Source organism: Notechis scutatus, chromosome 2 (assembly GCF_049901735.1).
Source record: "Notechis scutatus isolate UNSWTSFEM ecotype Mainland chromosome 2, rNotScu1.2, whole genome shotgun sequence".
In the NCBI taxonomy this organism is placed as follows: domain Eukaryota; kingdom Metazoa; phylum Chordata; class Lepidosauria; order Squamata; family Elapidae; genus Notechis; species Notechis scutatus.
This window is the reverse complement of record NC_142010.1, coordinates 152,281,354-152,304,838: the sequence shown is the minus strand read 5'-3', so window position 1 is coordinate 152,304,838 and position 23,485 is coordinate 152,281,354. Positions and strand designations below refer to the sequence as shown.

The following is a 23,485-nucleotide window of genomic DNA, read 5'->3' as shown; positions in this document are numbered from 1 at the left end:
TAGTGATAAGTAAGCATTATTGTTACCTCACCTCTCCTAAGCAGCAGAAGAGCTTGAGGGGAAAGTGTCAACTGGGATATTCCCAAATCAGTTGACTTTGCTATAATCATGAATATGCTTGACTTGACCTGGTTGAGACACCTTTCTTCCTCCCCCTACTACCAATGAAGCCATCTGGGAGGACCAGAAAAACAAACCCATCATTGGAAGGGTTGCCTGTCTAAACTAACATTACTTGGCTATCCCTACCCATCCTAGAGAGCAGCGATGTTACTGATCAGTTCTGGAGAACCAGTAGCGGAAATTTTGAGTAGTTCAGAGAACGGCCAAATACTCCCTCTGATTAGCCCCACCCCCATCTATTCTCCGCCTCCCGAGTCCCAGCTGATTGGCTAGGGCTTCTTTTGTTGCCCTGCACAGGAGAACGGAGCTGGAAAGCAGGTTAGTGGGGTGGGGAGGGAATGGGATTTTGCAGTATCCTTCACCTGCCACGCCCACCAAGCCCCGCCCACAGAACCGGTAGTAAAAAAACCCGAAATCCCACCACTGATAGAGAGCCCTTGCATGGCCCAGTGTCTTACAGTAAGAAAGGACGCTTCAGAGTGAAACCTTGAAAGACTACTTGGGGCAGTTTTACCACACATTTTAAGAGTGAGCGTTGAGTGATAAGATAATTGTGTTGCCACTGTGACTGCCCAGATCAGGAGAAAGAGAAACAGGAGACATTTCCTGGTACAGGAGGTGGGACAATGCAGAGAGCCAGATTGAAATGAGCAATAATTACAAGCAATGTACATTTAGGTGTGAAGTAGGTATGCAAAGTAAATATGCGGTGGTGGTAGAAATTCTACCTGGAAAAAGTAAAAGAAATTATGGTTGGCCAGAACTCTGAAGACTGACAATTCTAAAAGCTTATACAAAAATCAAAGTTAATAAATAAATATTTCCCAATTGCTAAAATTAGGGATGCTGAATTTGTAGGGACTAGAAGCAGAAAAATTGGGCTTCCCTGATTCTTAACCATTGGCGAAAAGGGAATGATCCTATTTCTTTCGAACTCAGGTTGGATTTGGTAAAAGTCTAGTGTAACTTTCCAAACTCATTGCAAAAAAATATTTTCTGCACCAGAAAACAATTGTTTGCTTAACTGCTTGAGCTCTTTTGCAACCTACCAATATTTTCTCATTTCTGTTGCAGTCCATTGATTTCCCGAGTGGAAATTCCATTCAACGGGTAGTAAATGCAGAGCTTATTGAGATCTGGGTGGTTGGGGACGGAAGGTTGAACTTCTTTCTCCTCCTTGCATTCCATGGCCATCTTTTATTATCCTCTATTGTTTTTTCTCTGTGGAATGTCCATCAATGGCCCAAGAAAGAAGAGCTTCGGGGGGAAATCGAAAACAAAAGTATTATATTTTCACTCTGCTCTTGTACTGCCTTCAATGAAAAATATGTCACTTCTGAGCCTTTGAAATATTCCAAATTTGGATGTAGTTCCTTCCCTAAGCAGAGCCTCAGGTAACTATGCAATTAAATATTGTAGCACACATGTAGTGGTCTTTACAACTTCAGTGTAATGCGGCTACCTTTTTCTGTTTGACCACGCAATCGCACTTCATTTGTTGTACCTCCTCCATTTTACACAACCAGACAGCAATTAATTTTAATTCCATGGGTTGTCTCCCTTTCCCAAGGTCATCCTGAAGGTAATTTCACCAGAGCAGGAGTCCCACTGAATCCAGCCCAGGTATATCACCCCACCACATATTTCATAGCTTCTTAATCAAGGAAGATTTAGGGAAACTCCAAACTGGCTCCAGTAAAGCCTCCTGGTTTGGGACCAAATGGAGGACTTACCATACACCGAGATGCCTTTTTTCCTAGACCTGGTTGCTGCCTGAAAGTAATCTGCCTTGTTGCTAAGGCACAGCGAAAGAAAAGGCTGTGGGGGAAGGTTTTTCTTCCACTGACTTGCTTTTCTCATATCTCTAGGATGGGAGGAAAGTACATTGATGTTGCTGTGCGGATGAACCCGTCGTGTTGGTACATTTCATGGCTGTTCCATATGTTTGGTTGAAAAACCTACTGTGGTCTCATGCATATTTGTAGTCAGGTTACAAAGGGATCTGTAGGGATTCTCAGTCATCCAGGTCATGGTTGTCCCAAAGGTGCTTTTTCAGGAGGGAACTGGACTTTCATGTTTTTCTTTTGAAGATGTTTTGCTTCTCATCCAAGAAGCTTCTTCGGCTCTGACAGGTTAGTGGGGAATGGAAGGATTTATATTCCTTTCAGATAGCTGGTCATTTGCATCCTTTTAGAGCAGGGGTCTCCAACCTTGGCCACTTTAAGACTTGTGGACTTCAACTCCCAGAATTCCTCAGCCAGCTTTGAAGTCCACAAGTCTTAAAGTGGCCAAGGTTGGAGACCCCTGTTTTAGAGAATCTTTGAAGCACTTGGAGCTTTATCTGTGTTCTTTGAAGAGTTACAACGGGATGTTTATATGCCTTATATTTCTTCTGCTTATCTATCTCAGCCTCCTGTCCAATCCTCTCTCCTTTCCTTCTTCCCACTGTCAGTAGCTATGAATACACGCACAGATTATTTGACTAGTTGTGTATACAAAACTTTCATTTTAAAAAAATGTAACCAAAGTTATGGAATTCTGAAGATTATCTGTGCGGAGTTTGCACAAACTTTTCTAAAAAAATGTTTGTTCTGGAAACTTTGAAAGCACACACACACAGCAGGTCCATGCTTGGATACCTGAGTCCAGTCTAAATTAAAACTAAGGGTGAATATAGACAATGCAGCTGAAAACAGCCCATAACAATTTAGAATGCTGGCATTCTGGAGCAAGATTAGGATGCAAGTTCATACAATAGAATCCAAGAATTGTGGAGTTGAAAGGCACTACAATGGTCATCCAACTCTCCGCAATGTACAGGAAAACAATTAAACCAGGGCAAACATCTGTTTTATTGATAAGGTGATGGGAAACCTATGTCAGAACCAAATCCAAAGAAGAAAGCCATTGTTAAATTAACATTAAATAGCGTGACCATAAGAAAGGCTGAGCGCCAAAGAATTGAGGCCTTTGAACTATGGTGCTGGAGAAGACTCCTGCGAGTCCCTTGGACTGCAAGACGATCAAACTGGTCAGTCCTAGAGGAGATCACCCTGACTGCTCTTTAGAAGGCCAGATCCTGAAGATGAATCTCAAATACTTTGGCCACCTAATGAGAAGGAAGGACTCACTGGAGAAGAGCTTAATGCTGGGAAAGATTGAGAAGGGGACGACAGAGAATGAGGGGGCTGAATGGAGTCACTGAATCAGTCACATGAGCTTAAATGGACTCCAGAACAATGGTCTCCAGCCAGTGGTCCCCGAGAAAATTTTGGTGGTCCACAGAGAAATATCACCCCCAAAGCAATTAATCCAGGCTGTGTGGGAACACAAGGCTGCACCACTCAAATGGCCCTTGGGAACACAAGGCTTGCGTTGCTTGCATTGTGAACAACGCGAGGTAATGAGGGGAGGGGGGAAAGGGCGGAAGGGGGGAACTTGTCCCACTCGCCTCATGCACCTGGCTTGGCCACCGGGCTGTTTCTTTCCCCTTTTTTCTTCTTCTGCTTTTGGCTGCATGCAAGGAAAACAGCAAAAGTCTTTCTTTCTCTCCCCCAAACCCCGCCAGAAATGAGTCTTGGGGACCCTGCAAGGCATACTGCTCCAAGAGGCTGTGCCGGTGCAACACGTCTCACACAAACTCATTTCTGGCGGAGTTTGGGGGAGAGAAAGAAAGACTTATGTTGCTTCTGCTGCTTTCCTTGCATGAAGCCAAAAGTCTCTCTCTCTCTCCCCCTGAGAACGGAGCTGGAAACAATATCCTGCGATCCCAAATAAAGAACGATCGATCGATAGGAAAACGGGGTGGGGAATTTTCCTGCAGACTTTTTTTGGGATTTTCCCAGAGTCTCTGGTCCACGGGAGTTAAAATTATGAGTTTGGTGGTCCCTGAGGTCCAAAAGGTTAGCGACCCCTGCTCCAGAAGATGATAAGAGGACAGGAAGGCCTGGAGGAACATTGTCCATAGAGTTGCGATGGGTCGGACAGGACTTTGCAACTAACAACAAAGGGTGACCAGATTTGGGACACAAAAATCTGACGGCCACTAGATGGCAGCAGGGGAGTGAGGAACATTCTAAATCTCTTGGTTGCCCTTTAATGCAGGGGTCCCCAACCACCGGTCCGGGGACCGGTACCGTCCGCTGGAACAAGTCCTACCGGGCGCTGGTTGCTGAGGCGCCGCCATCTTTTTGATGAAAAAGTGCTTCCGGTGAGCTTTTCCAGGTAGAAAGATCACCGGAAGCACTTTTTCATCAAAAAGATGGCGGCGTAACGCTCGGTGAGCTTTTCCGGGTAGAAAGCCATTTCTACCTGGAAAAGCTCACGAACATAGCCGCATCTTTTTGATGAAAAAGTGCTTCCGGTGAGGTCACCAGAAGCACTTTTTCATCAAAAAGATGGCGGCGCCCAGCTGATGCCGGTACCGGGCCGGCGGCACCCAGCTGATGCGGTACCGGGCCGCGGCATAAAAGGTTGGGGATCACTGCTTTAATGGTAGTCCGGATCTTGGCAGCCCACCGTAATGAGGGTAACCTAATGAGCCATCAGCACCAAATCCCGAGGGAGCAAAGCTCAATTAAGAAGCTACACAATGGAAGGGATGGTCTTTGCATCTATATGCTGTTTCTCCCCATTCATATTTTGAGGAAGGATGGATACAGAAATGGGCTGGTCACTACAGAACTGGAATAGTCTTAAAACTCCCCAAACCTGACGTGCAGGTTGCATGCTCAAAGATGCGGCAGCCGGACCGAATACAGCTAGTCCTCAACTTACCACAGTTTGCTTATTGACCGTTCAAAGTTACCCTGAAAAAAGTGACCCATTTTTCACACTTACGACCATTGCAACATCCCCGTGATCACGGGATTTACATTCGGACAGCTCAACAACTGACTCACATTTATGACGGCTGCAGTGTCCCGGAGTCCCGTGATCTCCTTTTGCGACCTTCAAACGAGCCAAATCAGTGGGGGAGCCAGATTCACTTAACCACCGTGTCCCTAGATTAACAACTGCAGGGATTCCCTTAACAAATGTGGCCAGGAAGGTGGCAAAACGGGGCAAATCTCACTTAACAACTTTCCCGCTTAGCAGGCTACATTTTGGGCTCGATTGTGGTCGTAAACCGAGGACAACCTGAACCCCTGGAACGCCCGTAACTCCCTTTAGCCAGCAGGGGGCGCTCCTGACTCTCCACTTCTAGCCGGCCTTCGGGCTTGGGGAGGTGGCGGCTTGCCTTGCCTCGCCTCGGCTTAGCTTGGAATGGGCTGCGGGCGGCCGAGGAGAGACTTGTGAGTTGGCAGCGGTGCATTGTGGGGGGGTGTGGCGAGGTGGGTGCCGCTGCCCAGGGGCGGCTCCTGACTTGAGCGGAGGACGGTCGCAAGTTCTCCTGAACTTCGCCGGCCAGGTAGGTAGCGCTGGCGGGGAAGGGAGGGAGGGAGGGAGGGAGGGAACTGTTGGATGCGCCTTCGGGCACCCTCGAGGACCTTTTCTTAGGATCGCATGTGTTCCGTACTTCCAGCGATCTTCATGCCTTCCTGCAAACGCGGGTTTCTCTGTTCTGCTCCCAGCTCCGAGGCGTTGCTCGAATCCCAACTGGGGTGCAAAAAGAACCCGGACAAAGAATAAATACCCCGAAGCATTCGCTCTGCTTCCCAGAGGCGACCCATCCCTTGGATAACCCCCCCCCCCTCCCCCGCTTCCCCTTGCTGCCTTCTTTAGCGATTCCTTCTCTTTCCAGCAACGCTCCCTTTTCTCTTGATCGCTCTCCAAGCATTCCGCCGCTCCACACCTTTTTCCCCAGCTTTCCCTCCCTTCCCTCCTTCCCCTCCCTTCATTCAGCGCCCCTGCTCTCTCTCTCTCTGCTCGCTTCCGACTTTCTTTTCCCTTCATCTTTTATCATCTGCTCTCATCGGAGTTTGTTTTTCTTCGCCCGCATTGCTCACCCTATTCCTCCCCATCTAGAATATTAAATTCCTTGCGAGGGCGCTTCACACAAAGTAGACGAAGTTGAAAAGTGCCCGGGAGGAAATTGCCAAATTTGGAGACTGGAAGAAGAGAAGGCAAGTATTCTACCTTTTGAAAGAAGAAGGAAAAAAAAATCCGATTTGGTGTGTTCCCTCCATTCACCCCATCTGCGTTAGGGTCTGTTGTTTGGGTGGGAATGTGCTTGCAAGTTTGTCTGCAATTGTTATCCTGAGCTGACTACAAAACTGTATGATAAAAATCACGTACTGTAACTGCCCGAGCAACATTCACCTCAATTGTGATTCTGTGAAATGTACTGTACAAGGAAGGATTACTGGTGTGGTTTGTTTGTTTTTTAAACTGGATAGAAGAGGAGAGATTAATTTGCAAAAAGGATTCTTCTTAAGGATTTAAAAGTAGATTGAGTTATCCCCAAAGAAATGCAGATTGCATTTCCCATACAAGAGAGATCCACTCTTCAGATATGAGGAGGTCTACTCAATCGGTAGTTGGTGTTTTCAGGCCTGTTGAAACTTGTTAGCACCATGGCTAACATTAGCCACAGCAATGCTTCTTTTTCTCTCAACAAAACAAGAAGGAAAGTAGGGAACAAATGGGGGTTGGGGTGGGGGGTGGAATGGTATTCTTGATAGAGGGAGAGAGAAGTGTGGAGGTGAATTATTTGGCTTGGCCAAATCTTCTCCCCTCTTGCTGGCCTTGGGGTTATATCAAATCTGCAACTCCAGAAAGTCCAGCATGAATACACAGACAAGCTGGTCTTTCCACTTGCAGCACAGAGGGAGCATGCCAGGTGGCTGTGCCAGGGTGGTTATAGTATCCTGTTGAAGAATGACAGTAGTTGGCTGTAGTTCAGTTTTGCCAGTAAAAAGCAAAAGAAAGAAAAAAAGTTTTGCCATCACAACCCAGAACAGAGATAGCCTTTTGCGTTGCAAAGTCCCAACCATCATAAAGCTTCTTCACAGGGTGTATGAAGAAGTTGCATTCATCTCTACACTGAATGGACAATCCTGCTTTATAATTTTTTTTTTAAATGAAAAATAAATGATTTAAGATGCTGTCCCCTACCTGACCTTAGCTGGGTGACACTGGTCCTGGAATCCAGGTCACAACTGGGCTTTCGCACCCTCTTCTGCACATCAGCTGTTTTACATGCAAACCTACTGTTACTATGAAACATTATTTTTATATTAGATGTATTAAGTCAGAGGTGTCAAACTCAAGGCCAGCAGGCCAGATCTGGCCGTGGGATGCTTAGATCTGGCCTGCAAGACCGGTTCACAGGGCCTCTGCCAGCAAAAGCAGAGCTTGGCTCAGTTTTTGGCCAAGACGGCTTCCTGCAGCCCCCTGACACTGAAAACGGAGCTTGGGAGGGCCGCGCGCAGATGTCCCAAACTCCATTTTTGGCCAAGCTCTGTTTTCACTGGCAGAGGGCTGCAAGAGGCTGTCGCAGCCGAAAATGAAGCTCAGGAGCCTGTTTTTGTTGGCAGAGCGCTCAGGCCACCACCGGTGCCCCCAAAACGAGTGATGTCAAGCTGGCCATGCCCCCCGCTGGTCCCCGAGGTCAAACACAACCCTGATATGTCCCTCAATGAAATCAAGTTTGACAACCTTGTATTAAGTGGTCCAAAAACTTATCTTCTAGGTGTTTCTTTCCTTTGCCAAACTGCACAAGCCTAAATATAAGGTATTTTTAAAAAAATACCAACCAAGGAGAGGACAATTGGGAGAGTAGGTGAGCAATCTGGAAAAACTGCCACACCCACTCACCCTTTGTTTAAATTTAGGGAGAAGCCCTGCTTCCATTCCCCCTTCTTTCTCCCCTCCTCCCATTCTGCTGGATTCACGCACATTGCCTTGACATGGAATGTCATTTGTTTGGCTTTGGCTTAGTGCATGAGCCCAACTTTTCTGGTTGGTAAAACTTTGGCTTATGCGGCTTAGTGCAATAATAGTGTGCAATAACGGACCTAGCAAATTTGGGTTATTTATTTTATAAACCAAAGGCAGCTGACAACACCAACCAAACCAATAAAATAAAATAAATGTAGTAATAACTAAATCCAATCAATGCCAAAACCAACCATCCAGAGCCAAGCTAAAACCCAAGACAGTTGCCTGCAGTCATTCAGCTGGGACCAACCGGTTTGACTTAAACCTATTTAGGAAGTTTTAGCAAAGTGCGGGCTGTATAGGCCTCTGGGGAAGAATGTCATAAAGTGGGAGCTATTTAGAATGGGAACCGCTTCAGGCAGGCTCATGAGGGGTTGGGCTGTTGCTTAGAGGCAGCATCTGTTCCTGGGCACTCAGGTGTAATACGATTTGTGATGTTTTCTGAGGGTGAACAATTGTGCAGCTGCCTTGTGTGTGTGTGTGAGGTGGGTGTCTGCTATTGACCAGGAACAAGTCCCAGACAAACTCTGCTATATAATTACACAGCTATTACACTAACAGTGGTGTTTTTTTTTTTGGTTGCTGGTCTTTCCAAAGGCATGTGAAGTTATAGGGGAAGGGAAGGGGCAAAACGGCCATCTTGCTACTCTACCTTCCCTCCAAAAGTGTTTGCATAGTTAAGCAGGGGTGGATAGGGCTGATGCCAAAGAAGTGTGGATTTCACAAGATTCTAACTCCAAGCATTATTATTCTCTTTCTCCCCCCCGCCCTCCTCCCCTCACCCAGAGCAGTGGGTGAGGAATTGGTGCCTGTATTTACTATCTACCCGCAAAGTGGACATAATAATGTCTACTCAAATCGTATAACAAACATAGTGACACCCTTCCCTCCCTGCTGTTCGTTGTTCTTTCCTCCCTCTTTGAGATGGCTCTGGGTCTGGAGTGGCAGAGTTAAATTTCAGCCCCACCAGAGGATCTGATTTTAGGGGTTGCCCTCTGTCTGCTGATGCCAGTTACACACGCTCCTTCTCAGCAAGGAAGGATGTGCCTCAGTCCTAACTCTCAGTCCCAGGCACTTGTTGGAGACGCAGTTCTGGTGTTCAGCTGCCTTCCGGCTTCAAACCCACTTGCTGCTGCATGTGAGGAATTATCAGAGGCCGCCCACCGTTTTTTTTAATGGTGTGGGTGTTTAGTGACGTTGGGTGGTGGGTTGGGTTCGCCACTGTATCACCTGGTGCCGAGCAGAGCAGCCTGTAGAAAGGCAGTGGCAGCAGCACCAAGCACCTTCCAGGTGGAGGGAGAACCTGCTTTCCCACTCAAGGAACAGGTGTGTGCCCAGTGCCTGCGGCTGTTGTAAGTAAGGGATGCTGGTTGAGATGCTGGTGTGTGTGTGTGTGTGTGTGTGTGTATGTGCTATGTTTGTATGTGGAAGAGAACTAAAATGGGCAAAGATCTCAAGGGCTCTTTGAGGGGATTGTGTACCTTTGAGCTCAGTCAAGCAATTGCTATGTGCCCTAAAATCTGATGTGCCTGGAGTCAGGAGACAGAGCATTCTGGGGCAGGTAACCAGCTTCGGCCCCTATTCTCCCCCCCCCCCCTTAACATTCTGACTTGCTTTGACCTTCTTTCAGTCCTTTGTGTATTTTCCTGTCCTGGCTCCTAAAAACTCCGATTGCCTGCTGGATTGTGTGTTTCTCTGCCCTTTGAGACAGCATTCTTTCCTATGCATTCATGTGGGTGAGGATGCGCCTGGACATGGGTGCGCCTTGGTGTGCTGGGCTGAGAGTGGGGGCTGCCCTTCTTTCCTACTCTTTTGGGCCAAAAGCTCTGGGAGGCCTTAAGCCGACTAGCCCTGAACTCCTTCAGTTAGAGTCTTTCAGACTCTGGACTCTTATCAGGGGTGGCGCTATCTCTGCCCCCCACCTCCCCACCCTGAGCCAACAAAGGGGGCATTCAGCAGCACGTAGATAGATTGGCATAGTTCTCCCCACGCCTGCTTCCCGCTGTGGGGGTGGCTGAGCTGGGTGCCCGCCAAGGAACTGCAGCTTCTCGCTGACCTTGACACCTTTTCAAGCTCTCTTTCTTCTAAGTGAGGAAGGCCTCGGGGCAGATGTAGCACAGAATCTACGGGGAAGTATCTGCAGTAGCAGGAGAGGCCGTGTAACAGGCCACCCTAGATGAAGGAAGAAGACCTTCCCAAATCCTCTTCCACACATAGGGTTGACTCCTGTTGGACTCCTAGCCCTTCCCCTCCCCTCTCTTGCCCAAATGTCCAGTCCTTTTCCCTGTTTCAGCCAAATCTCCCAGATTGTTTCAGCTTCCTTGAAGCCAGTGATAGGGTTGCCTGGGAATGGTTAGATGTGGGAGGGGAGACAATATTGCCGGAGAGAGGCAGATAAAAGGGCTGCTTCCAAGGACCGAGGGGGAAATCAGATCTGGAGTAGTTTGGATTGTGGGTGGTGGGTGGTCAGACTCTCAAAGGCATGTTCAGTCAAGTCTAGCCCCTTTCACGCACCCACCAGCCAATGGTGGACTAATGCAATTGCCTGATGTGGCAGCATGTTATTGGCATCGGAGTAGGAATCAGCAAGGCTTTGATCCCCGGGAGCCGGTCTGCAGAGCTCTGTTGATAATCTGCCTAGGGAAGTTCAAACACTGGGGAGGCCTAGAGCATGCGACGTCTAGCATTACTTCTTTGCACCAGTAGAAGCCAGAGAAATTTGGAAGTCAAATTCCAAATTGGGAGGATAAGGGTGTCCCGGTCTTCTGCGCGCCTCAGCCGGCTTAATCTTTTTGCTGATTGCAAAGTCTCTGGTCAGTCTTGGGCTGCTGAATGAGGTTTTCTCCCACAGACTTAAAAAACCAAAGAACAAAATATCACCCTCCTTGCCAAAGTGAAAAAAGGGTCTCTCGATGCTATCAAATCAGGCATCTCTCTATTTGCCCCCCCCTCCAATTGATCAACAACTCCATACAAACAAATCACAAAGGATCCTTCTGTTCTCTGTTGAAGAGCTCAACTCAACCCATGTCCTGACCTGTCCTCTTGCTGCTCCTCACAGTCTTCCACTCAGCTGATATCCCAGCAGGCAATAAGTGCTTTCTTTCTCCAAACTCCAGCAAGGGCCTTCATTCTGTGCTTCCAGACGCTGCTTTTACCCCCACCCCATTCCATTTTCTCTGGGTTGTCAGTGCCATGTATCAGAGCTGTGAGCGCTCTGTGTCAATGGGATAATGGATCCTTTAGCCCCGTGTGGCTCTGTTGATGGCACAGTCAAGATGGGAACAGTGGAGACTTTGATCGGGGAGGGTTATCACAGCAGCCATTGATGCAGCCTTGAAGCACCACGGCAAACCTCCTTTCCATGTCGCTGGCACCCTGTCTTATCTCGTTCCTCCTCCACTAGGGATGCCTGTGGAGTCCTGCTGCTTGACCCTACCATGTGGGAGCTGAAATGTCTCCAGCACAGCCGGTCGGTAAGCATTGGAAGGGTATGGATGTCAAATGGTCTAGAGGGGAGATTTAAGAGGGCGATTGGGAGCCCTCTGGGGTGTAGAAATCCCTGGGTTCTATCTCTGGGACTAGCTGTATGCAGATGGCAAGTTGAAGTTGACTCTGAAAAATGCCGTTTATGAGGGATGACTTTTTCTTCTGGGTCATTACTTGAAAGTAATCACTACCCGTAGCAAGGCTTTGACTCAGGTTCTTCTGCTACGCCAACCCAAATATATTTGAATATTGGGAACAAGACTCCTGAATTCTTCACGAATGGATAGATAGATGGATGGATGGATGGATGGTTGATGGATAGATGGATACATGGATAGATACATGGATTGTGTGTGTGTGCATGTAGAGCTTCCTTTGTCTCTAGCAGCTCCACCCCCCTGTGTCATTGTCTTCTGTGAGGGCCTTTCAGCTTTCTCCTGGGATTTTGGAATGTTGCTACATTTACTCTCTTCACTTCCTTCCAGCTGTTGCCAGCAGGGAAGGGGTGAGGGAAGAGTTATTATAAACTCCAGTAGTCCCTGGCTTCCTGCCCCCCCCCTGCAGTGGGGGGAGGGGGGAGATGAAACGGGTTAGGGGAGGGGAGAAGGGAAGACAGATGGCTTGATTTCCAGCCCAGATGTTGAATAAGTGGGTCCTCTTCCCTTCCCTGCTTTAGTAAGCAGATGGCTCCATTTTTCTAGGCCATTTGAAAGGGCAATAAGAGTATGTGCGAAGTAAGGCTGGGAATTCCACTACTGGAGGAAAGAGGGGGGAAAACAAATCACTTTCCCACTTGTGTGTTTAGACAACAGCCTGGAACAGAGGAACAATCAGACTAGAGTCAGTGGGGAGAGGCTCCCCACCAAATGCTCTCTTCTTGACAGCATCCTTCTGTCTGATTTGCAAGAAAAAGCCAGGGAGATTTGGTCTGAAGTACTGGGTTGTTGTTGTTTTTTGCACATTCGTGTTCCCATATTGCCACTTCATACTGTACTGCCGTCATGACAAAGCTTGCCTTGCCTATCCTGGCCCCAGCTGAGGTTGTGAAACATCTGGGATTAGATTTAGTTTCCAGGGTTTTGTTTTGTTTTTTTAATCTCCCCCCCCCCCCATTGATTTGCCTCTGGAGGCCCTTTGTCTACAAAGAAATAAGAGAGAGCAAATGCTTAACTCCAATTATCACGTGCAGCAGCAGCAGCAGCAGCAGCAATCCAAGAAGAATCTGAGGTCCTTCCCATTACGTACTTCTTTTTCCCCCTCCGTGGCTCCTCTCTGTGTCCTTGTTTGTGGCTGTGCCTCTGACCTCCCTGATGGAGGGAGATCAAGGGACTCTTAATCGCCTTCCCTGTTGCTAGATCCCAATTGGAATCTGAAGGGTTGGGAGGGAAGCCCCATCCTTTGCTTTTCCTGTAGCCCAGCAGGGCGAAGCCTTTGGTTTCTGGGTGACAAAAGGTCTGGGGAAGATGTGTGAGGGTCTAGGGAAGGTGAGGACAGAGAATGGTGGAAAGAAAGGCAGGATCTGGGGCCTGGGTGATGCAGAAGCCTTGTGGCATTTGGCCTCCACTTCAGGTAGTGAAATAACAAGATTATAGATGGCTGTAACAGAGGCAGTCTCTCCTTGGGAAGGTGAGGCAGATGAATGGTGGTATCCCTGCTTCTCCTCCTTCTGCTTCTGTTGCTGCTGTTTCTTCTTCTTGACACTGAATTGGGAATCCGCGATTTATGCCTTTACCTGATTGATGCCTTTACGTCATGTAAGCGGGGATACAGTATTGATTTTCTAGCGATTTTCTAAGCTGCTCTGAACGTAGCTCGCCCTCATGCATATGCTACACAATTACCCGCCTTTACAGCAACTTAATCCGGCCTAAAGCTCCCCAAGTTCCCAACGCCTACCTACTAACAGCAATCAGAATCCCGGTTCCCCTTGCAAGTATTTAGCTGACCGAGTGGAAAGAAAACTTCCTTTGTCTCTTTGAAATGTCATCAAATTGGCAGGGTGTCTCTTCGGCGCGCAAGTTAATCTGGTTTTACCAGCCTGTTAGGGGAGGAAGGACAGGGTTGTCCACACGGAGCGTTTTTTAAAAAAAATTGTCAGCAGGATTTCACCGCCCGGCGAGTGAGGAGCTACAATGCATGCAAAATCCAGATCTGTGATAGTTTTTGGCACACAGTGCAGACCCTACTGAGGAAGGGGAAAAAATATGGAGGAGACATTATTCCTGAGGCAAAAAAAAAAAAAAGATCCTCTTGGGATTAATTTCTCAGTCTGTCTAGTCTGGTGATTCCCGAGTGATAGACTGAGCCACAATTAAGTACGGTTGGAAGATTGGCGAGTTGCAAGATGCGTATGCACTTATAAATGACAAAGGCACCCTCAGGGTTAGCAAGGGGAGTCAGAATGACACAAGGAGTGTTGTGGTGTCTTGGGGAAAGCCCTATTCTTTCTCGCACATGCTCCCAAAGGGCGGAGTTTGTGGTGTGACGTTGCAGTGCTGCTTTTGTCGGCGAAGGCCTGGAGACCCCCCTGAAAGGGCCCTGCAGTTTCTGCAATCAGATGAGATTGACTGTTGTGTCTCTGCTAGATTTTCTGGAACAGGCTCATTCCACCCTCATTTTCTAAATTAGGATGGTCCGTTACGTGGGTAGGACAGGGTCACAATTTAATCATCTCCACATTGAGAAGGCTGCTGGTTGTGTGCCCGTGTGAATCAATGCTTGTATGTACCTCAGCAAATAAGAAAATTGCTTCAATAACAACTCAACACAGGAACACAACTGAGGAAGAAATCTACTATGAGATGAGTAATGTTTATCACAGTAGGGCTGGAATAGAGCATGTGATTAGATTACCACCACACACTAGAGTTTGGTTATTTTATCATTCTAAGTTTGGGCATCTTACAACCATAAACCAACCAATCTAGCTAAAGAATTCCCAAGTTAATTGACGTGGCTGAACCTGGGCAAACACAGCTGGACTTGAACAATTTAAAATAAGCGATTGGAGTTCAGCAAAAGTGTCCACGGAGTCAGCAACTTGTTTATGTTGTTAATTTTGGACTCTGAATATTGAATCTGAATATTGAAAGCGTATGTGGCTTGGACTTGGATATTTAATTCTCCCCTTTCATGATTCTGGTATGTATTTGTTGTGGCCAGAGCTGGTTGCAGAGATGGAGGACATGTCAACTGCTTAGATTTATTAAGGGATTGTGATTTCTCAGTCAGCCTTTCCCCTTTTCAGATTTTTTTTTTAAATGCCCATTTGGTGGCCGATTTGATAGTGGTGATGAGAGAGAGAGAAATGAATCCTAGCCTGTAGTACTTCAGTCCTCTATGACCAAAACTATTTATCCACTCGTTAATCTGCTACTGTGCCCTTTTGCCTTTTTGCTGCAGAAGGAGCTTTTTAGGAGGCAAGTAGCTTTTGGTAATCCAGACTGCAGAGTTTTGAAGCATATGCATTTGGAATGAACCTGTAGAGATGAAAAGAGGAATAGTGGCAACCATGTGGGCATCCTTTGTGCCTTTGGGAAAGTGCAAGTGGTCCTCCCGGGTCAGATTAGAACTGTCCTGAGCTCTTTGGACCTACTGGCTATAGATTGTGGGAAGTGAAATGGAATACAGCTGAATCACCCAAGGATTGGGAAGGCCGCTTTAGGATGTTTGTGTTAATTGTTGCTCATTCCTTTTCTCCCTTCTGTCTAGGATTTGGCCATGATCCTAGGCCGCCTGTTGCTGCCCCTAATGGTTACACTGATGCTCCTGTTGCCGTTGTACCCAGCTGCTGCTCAACTCTCTTCCTACCCATTATTTGTGGTTCCCAACGGTACATTCAATCATTTGGCTCAAGCCCAGAACACAGGGGGACTGTATGTGGGGGCCGTCAATGCCTTGTATCAGCTGGACTCTGAGCTGAGGCTTCTAGGACATGCCCCCACAGGGCCAAACCAAGATAGTCCCGAGTGTCTCCCTTTCCGCGATGTCCGTGAGTGTCCGCAGGCCCAACTGATGGACAACTCCAACAAGCTCCTCTTACCCAATGAACATGCTGGTGAGCTAGTGGTGTGTGGGCAGCTGTTCCAAGGAGTATGTGAGAAGCGAGCTCTGACGGACATCACCAAAGTGTTGTACCATCCTGAGGATCCAGGAGACAACCAGTTTGTGGCAGCCAATGAGCCAAAGGTTTCAACAGTTGGTTTGGTGGGGCAACACAATGGCCGGGACTTACTCTTTGTGGGTCGCGGACTGACTGCAAAGCTCTCTGGAGGGATCCCACCGTTTACCATCCGCCAGTTGGAAGGACCGCAGGCCTTCTCCAATGAGGGAATGGGGAAACTGGTTGTGGGTGATTTCTCAGACTACAACAACAGCTACGTGGGTGCCTTTGCTTCTGATGGCTATGTCTACTTCCTGTTCTTTCGGCGTGGAGCAAAGGCACAGCTGGAATATCGTACCTACCTTTCCCGGACCTGCGTAGATGACACCAACCTCTATTCCTACGTGGAGTTGCCTCTCGAATGCCAACATAGTCAGGGGCAAGCTTACAACCTGGCTCAGGCTATGCATCTGGCACCTGGTTTGGTTGGAAAAGACAAAACCCTCTTTGTTGTTTTAGCTGCTGGGCAGGGCTCCACTGCAGTTCCAACTGGGCGGACTGCACTGTGTTCCTACAGCTTGAGTGCAATTAATGCAGCGATGGAGAAGACGCGGCAGCTGTGCTATACCACATCTGGAATAGGTGACAACAATGAAGAGGAGGCTGCCATTGAATACGGAGTGACCTCTCGTTGCAGCTCTTTATCCAAAGTGAGTGGCAGGATAGGGATGACTCTAGAGGGTAGTGGATCAGTTGCTCCACCCCAAGGTGGCTGTCTTCCAACCTTTTTGTTTTTCGTGTTATTCATTTCCAGGAGTCCCCAGAGATTTACCCCTGTGGGGATGAACACACGCCTAGCCCCATTGCTAGCCGGAAGCCATTGGTGGCTGAGGCACTCCTGACTACCGTGCCAAGATTGACAGCTGTGGCTGCCATGGTAGAAACTGGCCATACCATCGTCTTCCTGGGAGATGGTGTTGGGCAGCTGCACAAGGTGGGTGCAGTAGTGGTAATGTTAGCTATGTCCGTCCTTTTCCAGCCTGGTTCCTCCAGATCTATGAAAAAATAACATTCAGTTTGTCCAATCTATCTGAAGGACAAAGGATGACAAAGGCTATTAAATTTTAGGAGGAGGTGATGTTGGAGTAGAGGAGCTGGAGCAGTGGGAGTTGCCTCTCCACTTCTAATTCATTCGCTGGCAAAGCAGCGTGTCCAGAAAGAGGTGGGGGGGATACTGCACTTTGGTTCAGTTTTGGGGGAAAGGCACTTACCAAATATCTAAAAGCTGTGCATGAATTTTTATTCTCTTTTAATTAATTCTTGCAGTAGAGATCATGTCATGGTAAGGTAATATATAAAGCTGTTCATTGTTTACTGAGCTGGGGCCCTCCAGTTGTGTTGAATTACAATTTCTGTCATTCCAGGCAATATTAGACTAAAAGGCACCTGTGTCAAAAAGAGGGGATGAAACTTTAGTCCCAGAAAGGACCACATTTAGGTAGCTTGGATTCCTAACATTGTTAGGCAGATGTGCAGAAATAGCTTTTGACTCACGTTCTTATTTATTCCAAACCATCCTGGCTTTCAAGCACCAATACACATTGGTGTATTTCTTAGGCTGGCAAGCCTTTATGAATAATTATTTAGTAGAAATATTTATTCTATTAAATCTACTAGGATAGAGTTACTAAATTTCATAATTCAGGATTGGTCACGTCATGTAATCATTATCGAGTTGTTTTTCTCTACCTTCTTCAAGTAACAAAATGTATGAAATGTGTATGATTGTAGATGAGGCCTTTTTTAATTGAGAAGTCCATGTTTGTGATATTTTAAAGTCAGATGGGGAGGCACAATGGGAAATCCAATATCTTAAGGACAAGATACAACATCCTTCTTGCTTTCTTTGTTCTTCTCATTGGTTATAGAAGTAACCCTGTACAGCTTAACTAAATCCACACGGACAACAAATTCAATTACAACACCTTTGCTACCTGCAGAATTCAGCTTTTCTGAATGAGAAACGAGGCTTGTTTTGAAACAAAACTGAACTTTCGGTTTTAGGTATCACAAGGATTGCTTGGTCAGGAATGTTTTCCCTCCCTCTGTGACTCAACTTTCTGTAAATTAATGACCAGTAATGTCTTCTACATGCAAGGTTGATTTGGCTCAACCTCTTGTGGAGCAAGATTTGGTCTGATTCGTTTTAATTGTATGTTTCAAAATATTTTAAATTGCAAGTTTCACGTGTGCTGTGCCAGCACTATTTGAAGGCAGACAGTCTCCTTTTCAGACTGGGTCTGAAATTTATGATTGAGCTGCAATTAAGGCTATTGTGCTACTATGTTAGAAAGGTGGTTTACATTTGTAGTACTTGCACTTAGATGTACTCCCTTGTACCAGCATTAACATCATCCATCTATTGGTGGAGAGCAACTATGCTGTATCTATAAAGCATGCTGGGAACCATACTCCCAAAAGTTTGGGAAGAGTCATAACAAAGAAGTGTACGGAGACAACCCCAGAGAAATGGATGGATATGATTTGCTCCCATACTTTTCCCTTTCATTTTAAAAACAATACTTTGTCAGCAATTTTAGAGAAACTCTACCATTAGGGATTGGGGCGTATAAATTGTGTACACTGCAGCAAGTCATGCTTTATAATAACAACAGCTAAAATTATTTACCATTTATTAATGATACTGCTGATTTCTTTTTTTTATATATAAATTTTATTTGGGTTTTCACAAAAATATAATACAAATAAAACATCTTTTTTGAGAATAGCATGATCCCGGGTTATCACTTCTTCATACAGACACAAACTCAATTTCATATTCATCTTTGTGTTCTATTCCATATCTTATTACTAGTTTAACATTTTCTCCATAATTTTCCCCTCCCTTGGTTTTCTCAACTTTATTTTTAATTGGCTCATATCTAAATTCAATTATATATCTTTTTCTAAGTTTCAATGTCTTTCCAATCATTATATTTATACTTTTGTCTGTCCTGTTTCAATTTCATATTATCTTTTCTCATTAAACAAATTTTCCCCTATAGTTACTAATTGGAGTATGATACCTTTATATCTTTTAATTTTATCCATTCAACTCTTATTTAAGGTTCAATTTATGCCTTTAAAATTATAACATTCAATATAGTACATAACTTCCAAGAGAATTCTGCTTGGTACATTCTTAAAATACACACTATGTTCTTAAAAAAATATAACAATAGTAAATAAAACACTCATTCCATTCCAATTCAATTCTATCTTTAATATTAGTTAGAATCATAACATCTTTAACATTTCTTTTCAATTGAATATCATACTTCCTTGTGAACACTTATAAACTTTCCATAATTAATTATTTTTTTCCCATATTTCTCTTCACTTATATTTTTATAAATCATTAATAATTAAAATGTCCCCATCCTTTCCTAATTTCATTCTCATTCACTTTATTTCATTTATTTATTAACAAACATTCCACTGCATTACAATAAGTATTTTATCCATCATTTTAATCATACATTGTTTCATATTTTCTAAAATTATTTCTATTTCTAATATAACAATATTATCTTACGTACCTTTGCAGAATCCCTTTTTCAATTAAATTTTCACCCATTATCTCTAAATAGGCTTATACTTTCAAACCTTATACATTTTCCCTGTTTCTCTATATCTTGTTTCTGTCTTTTATAACTTCTTTTCCTTTCCTTCTTCCCCCTCTTCTTCTCCCTCCCCTTTTTGCCCCCTTGTCTCTCTACTTCTAATTCTCTCTTCTGTGATTCTCTCTTCTGTTGCTTCCTAATATTGTAATTATTTTTCAAACTATTCTTTTTGGGTTGTTTTTTCAAATCTTAAACTTTTCACTCTCTTTCCCCCCTTTCGTTTTTCCCCCCACATAAAATTAACTTGATCATTAAAGATGCCTTCTTCTTTGTCCCAACCTTCTTGTTCTACAAGCGTTTCTTGTTGTTTCTCATAGTTCCAGATCTCCATTTCTAAAAATTGAAATACGAAGCCAAAAGAACCTCTTCCTTCTTGTGCATCTTCTTTCTGTTTTTTAAGTTCCATTTTCAGTTCTTCTAAAAGTGATGCCATTTGAAACACTTTTAAACAACCACCCAATTGATTTTAGTTATTTAAATCCAATATCCAAAAATCACCAAGTAATCCAAATAATCCAAAGCTGTTTCTCCTTCCTTTTCCCCCCCTCTTTTTCTTCCTGGGGTTCTGTTACAAAGTTTCAGTTGGAATGTATCTTTTAGGAATCTTGTAAGTTCCTTTTAGTTCCAGGCAGTCTCCTCCATTTTTCCAGATCCTGTCCTTTTATTCTTTCCTTTTCTCTCCTTTCCTGCTTTTAAAGGTTTTTGAGTATCCAAAAGTCTTTATTATCCCTTTGACATTTTATTTTCAGCTTAAATGCCTATTGATGTCAAAGTGGATTTTTATCAATTTCTTACTTAAATCTCTTAGCTGTCAGTATAAGGAAGGGAAGAAAAAAAAGCCAAATCCTTTCCCTTCCCTCTCTCCTTTGCTGCTTCAAAGTCTTCTTTGGGAACAATGTTATTTTTTATATTTCAAATTCCAGGGTACCTTACGTTATTGCTTTTTCAGTTTAATCCAGTCAAGAAATTTTTTTTTATCTTCTTATCTTCCTCCTGCACATTCTTTTCTGGTCGAGTTCTTCTTTGAGGTGGCCATTTCTGACCACTGCTGCAACTCCCTTCAGGAAAGGGAGTAATGGCCAGCTGAGGAGGAGAAATGCAGCTCTCCTCGACCCTGCTGGTGGTCTCCCCCCTCTTCACCACCTCTATGGGATAGCTTAGCCCCAAATCCAGCTGGCTCGGGGCGCTCTGGTGGTGAGCACGGATCGAAACCACGCACGATCACAGATTTTGGTCCGTCGCCGAAGAAGCTCAAACCGGAAGTCAATACTGCTGATTTCTGAAAGGATAATCCTAATAATATTTTTCAGTTCTACTCGTTTGCTCAGAACAAATGATTAAGTTCAGGATTCTTTATTTTAAATTTATTTATTTATTTTAAACTTTTAGGGAAACGTAATAGTCCCAGATTTGAGAGATTGTGCGTAAAACTTGCAAGTCTTATCCAAGCAGCCCTGGAAATGGATCAGAGTCTGGATATCCCTCAAAGGCCATTCCTTTTCCCCTTACGTGACCAAGATCTTTGCTTCTATGGCCTTCTCTTGTAGGGATTCTTTCTCTAGGAAAAGGAAGATCCTTCAAGTATACGATCTGTGCTTTGTGCTGTGAGAGATGGCAAATGAGTGCCAGAGGTATTTCTTGCTGTCCCACTTATTTTTTTTCTTTTTCAAGTTGAGTACCTCATAATTTTGCACAGCAGGGACAAAATCCTTGTTTTTCTAAGAATGATCTTTGCCAAGCCTTTGCTCACCCAGAGTTGTTTTTCTGGTGTGGCTCCTGGCTTGAAGGGGAGTTATTCTAGTCTTACTAGAAGTGGATACCCAAGCAACTTTATCAAAAAGTCCCTGACCACTCAACCCAATACCGCACAACCAACACAAACCCTAAAAAGAATCAGACTGCCATACATCAAGAATATATCAGAAACCACAAATAGCCTGCTACAACCGCATAGAATCAGCATAGCACACAGGCCAACTAAAGCCCTTCAAAACATCCTAAACAAACCAAAAGACTCAGCAACCCCAGAAGAAAAAACAGGAGTCATCTATATACCAGGGGTCTCCAACCTTGGCAGCTTTAAGACATGCGGATTTCCAACTTCCTCAGCAAAGCTGGCTGATGAATTCTGGGAGTTGAAGTCCACAAGTCTTAAACTTGCCAAGTTTGGAGAGCCCTGATGTAGGCAGAAGACTGGCAGAATGCCTCCACGAATACCAACAATCAGAAGACATGACAGAAATTCTTTAATTTCGCAACATATAGACAGATTTAACCATAGTTTCAGTTGGGAAAATGTGACAAGCCTAGACCAGGCCAAGTCCAAAGATGCCAGGGAATTTCTAGAAGGCTGGCATTCTGACAAATCAGCCATCAATAGGCACATAGGCTTTAGCACCACCTATAGACTATGGAAAAGAGACAGTCAACCAGCCCCAAAGAGGAAAAGACTCCAGCACCTCTCCACCAATAATCAGCACTCCAGATCAGCGTAGATTAACTCCAAGGTTAACTTTAGACTAACAATCAAGCAAGCAATAATCTAATTAAGAAACTGCCAAGGAGCCATCAGTAAACAGCCCAACCAAAGACTCTAAGACTGCCCCCACCCTCCCAGACAGACAAGATACCAGAATATAAACCAACAGCAAACCCCACTCCTTGCTAGCACTGGTGATGTTCCCTAGTTAGGATAATGAAATGCCTGCACGAAAACAAGCAAGCTCCGAGAGCACCAAGGAACCCCTCATTTCACCCCTGAGCTATAAATATTCTCCTTTATGGGGACTCTAGTTGTATGTCTGCTTGGGGGTCCTTAGTGTTTCCTATAGCTTAGGCTCTTAAAAAGTCAGCATAAGGCAGCCTTCTTTCATATTAGGAATAATTCATGTGATTATAATTCTTCTTCCAAATATTCTCCATTTGGGCACTCAAACATTACAGGAGCCACTTCTTTAACATTCTTTTGGCCTTCTTTTGAACTACTTCTGGCTTAGGTTGATTTTCCTGGTATCTCTGCTTATCTTTGTTGTTATTTCTGATTGGAATGACCTATTGGGAAATCAGCGTTTTTGCTCAGCATTTTCTGTTTTGTTGGCTTGAGATATTGGGGCTGTGCATTCTTTCCCAATCATCTTCTTAAGCACTTTTCTTCTTTTGTTATTCAAACCACCGCAAAGCTGCTTTACTGGAAGGCTTCTCTGGAAGATTGACAGTCCCTGAAAAAAAAAGAGGTATTTCAGCAATCAGTCAATTTAACACCAAAGCACATTTACTAAAGCCACAGAGCTTGAGTGCAATCCTAAAAAAAAAAAAAAAAAACACCTTCCAAATTGTAATTATTTAATGTTCGTTGATCTAAATCGAAGGTCTGCAAACAGATTTAACTCCTTAAATCTGCAAACTTGGCAACTTTAAGACTTGCAGACCTCAACTCCCAGTTGAAATCCACAAGTCTTAAAGTTGCCAAGTTTGTAGACCCTAGACATAAATGAAACAAAAGTAATTTTGCTCTTGAATCTACCCATTTCTTATGGAATCTTAGCTTTTGAAAGCACAGTAGGACTTTGGGAGTAGAAAAAGTTGTGCAGCCCTAATTGAATTATTCTTTGACAGAGAAGGAAGCCCACTGCTACAGGTCTCCGCAGCATAGGCACGCTGCTTTTCAATACTACCACTGGTATTAGCAAAAGAAGCATTCCTTGAACAGGCTGGGAATGCAATGAACTCTAAAAAAAAAAAAAAAATGGAGCTGTGATGCTCCAGCAACCTGAGTGCTGCCAGACATTTCACCCTTCCAGCCAATTCACAATCTAATATTTGTTTTTCAACCGGGACCTGGCAGGCTTCCTTCCCATGAGCCGGCCTCTTCTCCTATTGTGGGTTGCAGGAAAGCCCAGATTTGCTTGTGAGGTGACATACCCCAAAGCCTTTCCCCCTAGGCATCTGAACAAGAGTGTTTCCTTCTTCTCCTGTTTGACCCTCAGGGCTGCCCCGAAGGTGGGTTAGATTGAGAGATAATGGCAGGCCCCAGGGGACCAAGGTAGTGTTATGGTGGCGAGAATTTTACATTTTTTCCCCTTCTCTTTTCTAAGCTGTCTGTCTGGGTGAAACCAATTTTGCCAGAAGCCTTAGCTCAATGGTACAGAGTTGGGCAGCGTCTCTAAATAAAAAAAGGCGGGGGGGAGGTAAATCTTGAGCCCACCAA

The 23,485-nt window shown here is 44.9% G+C and overlaps 1 protein-coding gene across 5 annotated transcripts in view; it reads left to right on the top strand.

The window, feature by feature from the left end:
• The first annotated feature begins 5,411 nt into the window (after positions 1–5,411).
• The window catches only part of PLXNB3 (plexin B3), a 64,170-nt gene continuing 46,096 nt past the window's right edge, over positions 5,412–23,485 (top strand). For 2 of the 5 annotated variants that reach the window (XM_026676222.2, XM_087956839.1), the window contains exons 1-4: positions 5,412–5,533; positions 11,411–11,480; positions 15,205–16,305; positions 16,410–16,589. In XM_026676222.2, coding sequence (XP_026532007.2) covers positions 11,445–11,480; positions 15,205–16,305; positions 16,410–16,589 — 1,317 coding nt within the window. In that variant the 5' untranslated portion in view covers positions 5,412–5,533; positions 11,411–11,444. Of the gene's footprint in view, positions 5,534–6,090; positions 6,189–9,077; positions 9,357–11,410; positions 11,481–15,204; positions 16,306–16,409; positions 16,590–23,485 lie in introns of those variants that run through there. The other 3 variants (XM_087956836.1, XM_087956837.1, XM_026676223.2) reach the window with 3 other exon arrangements.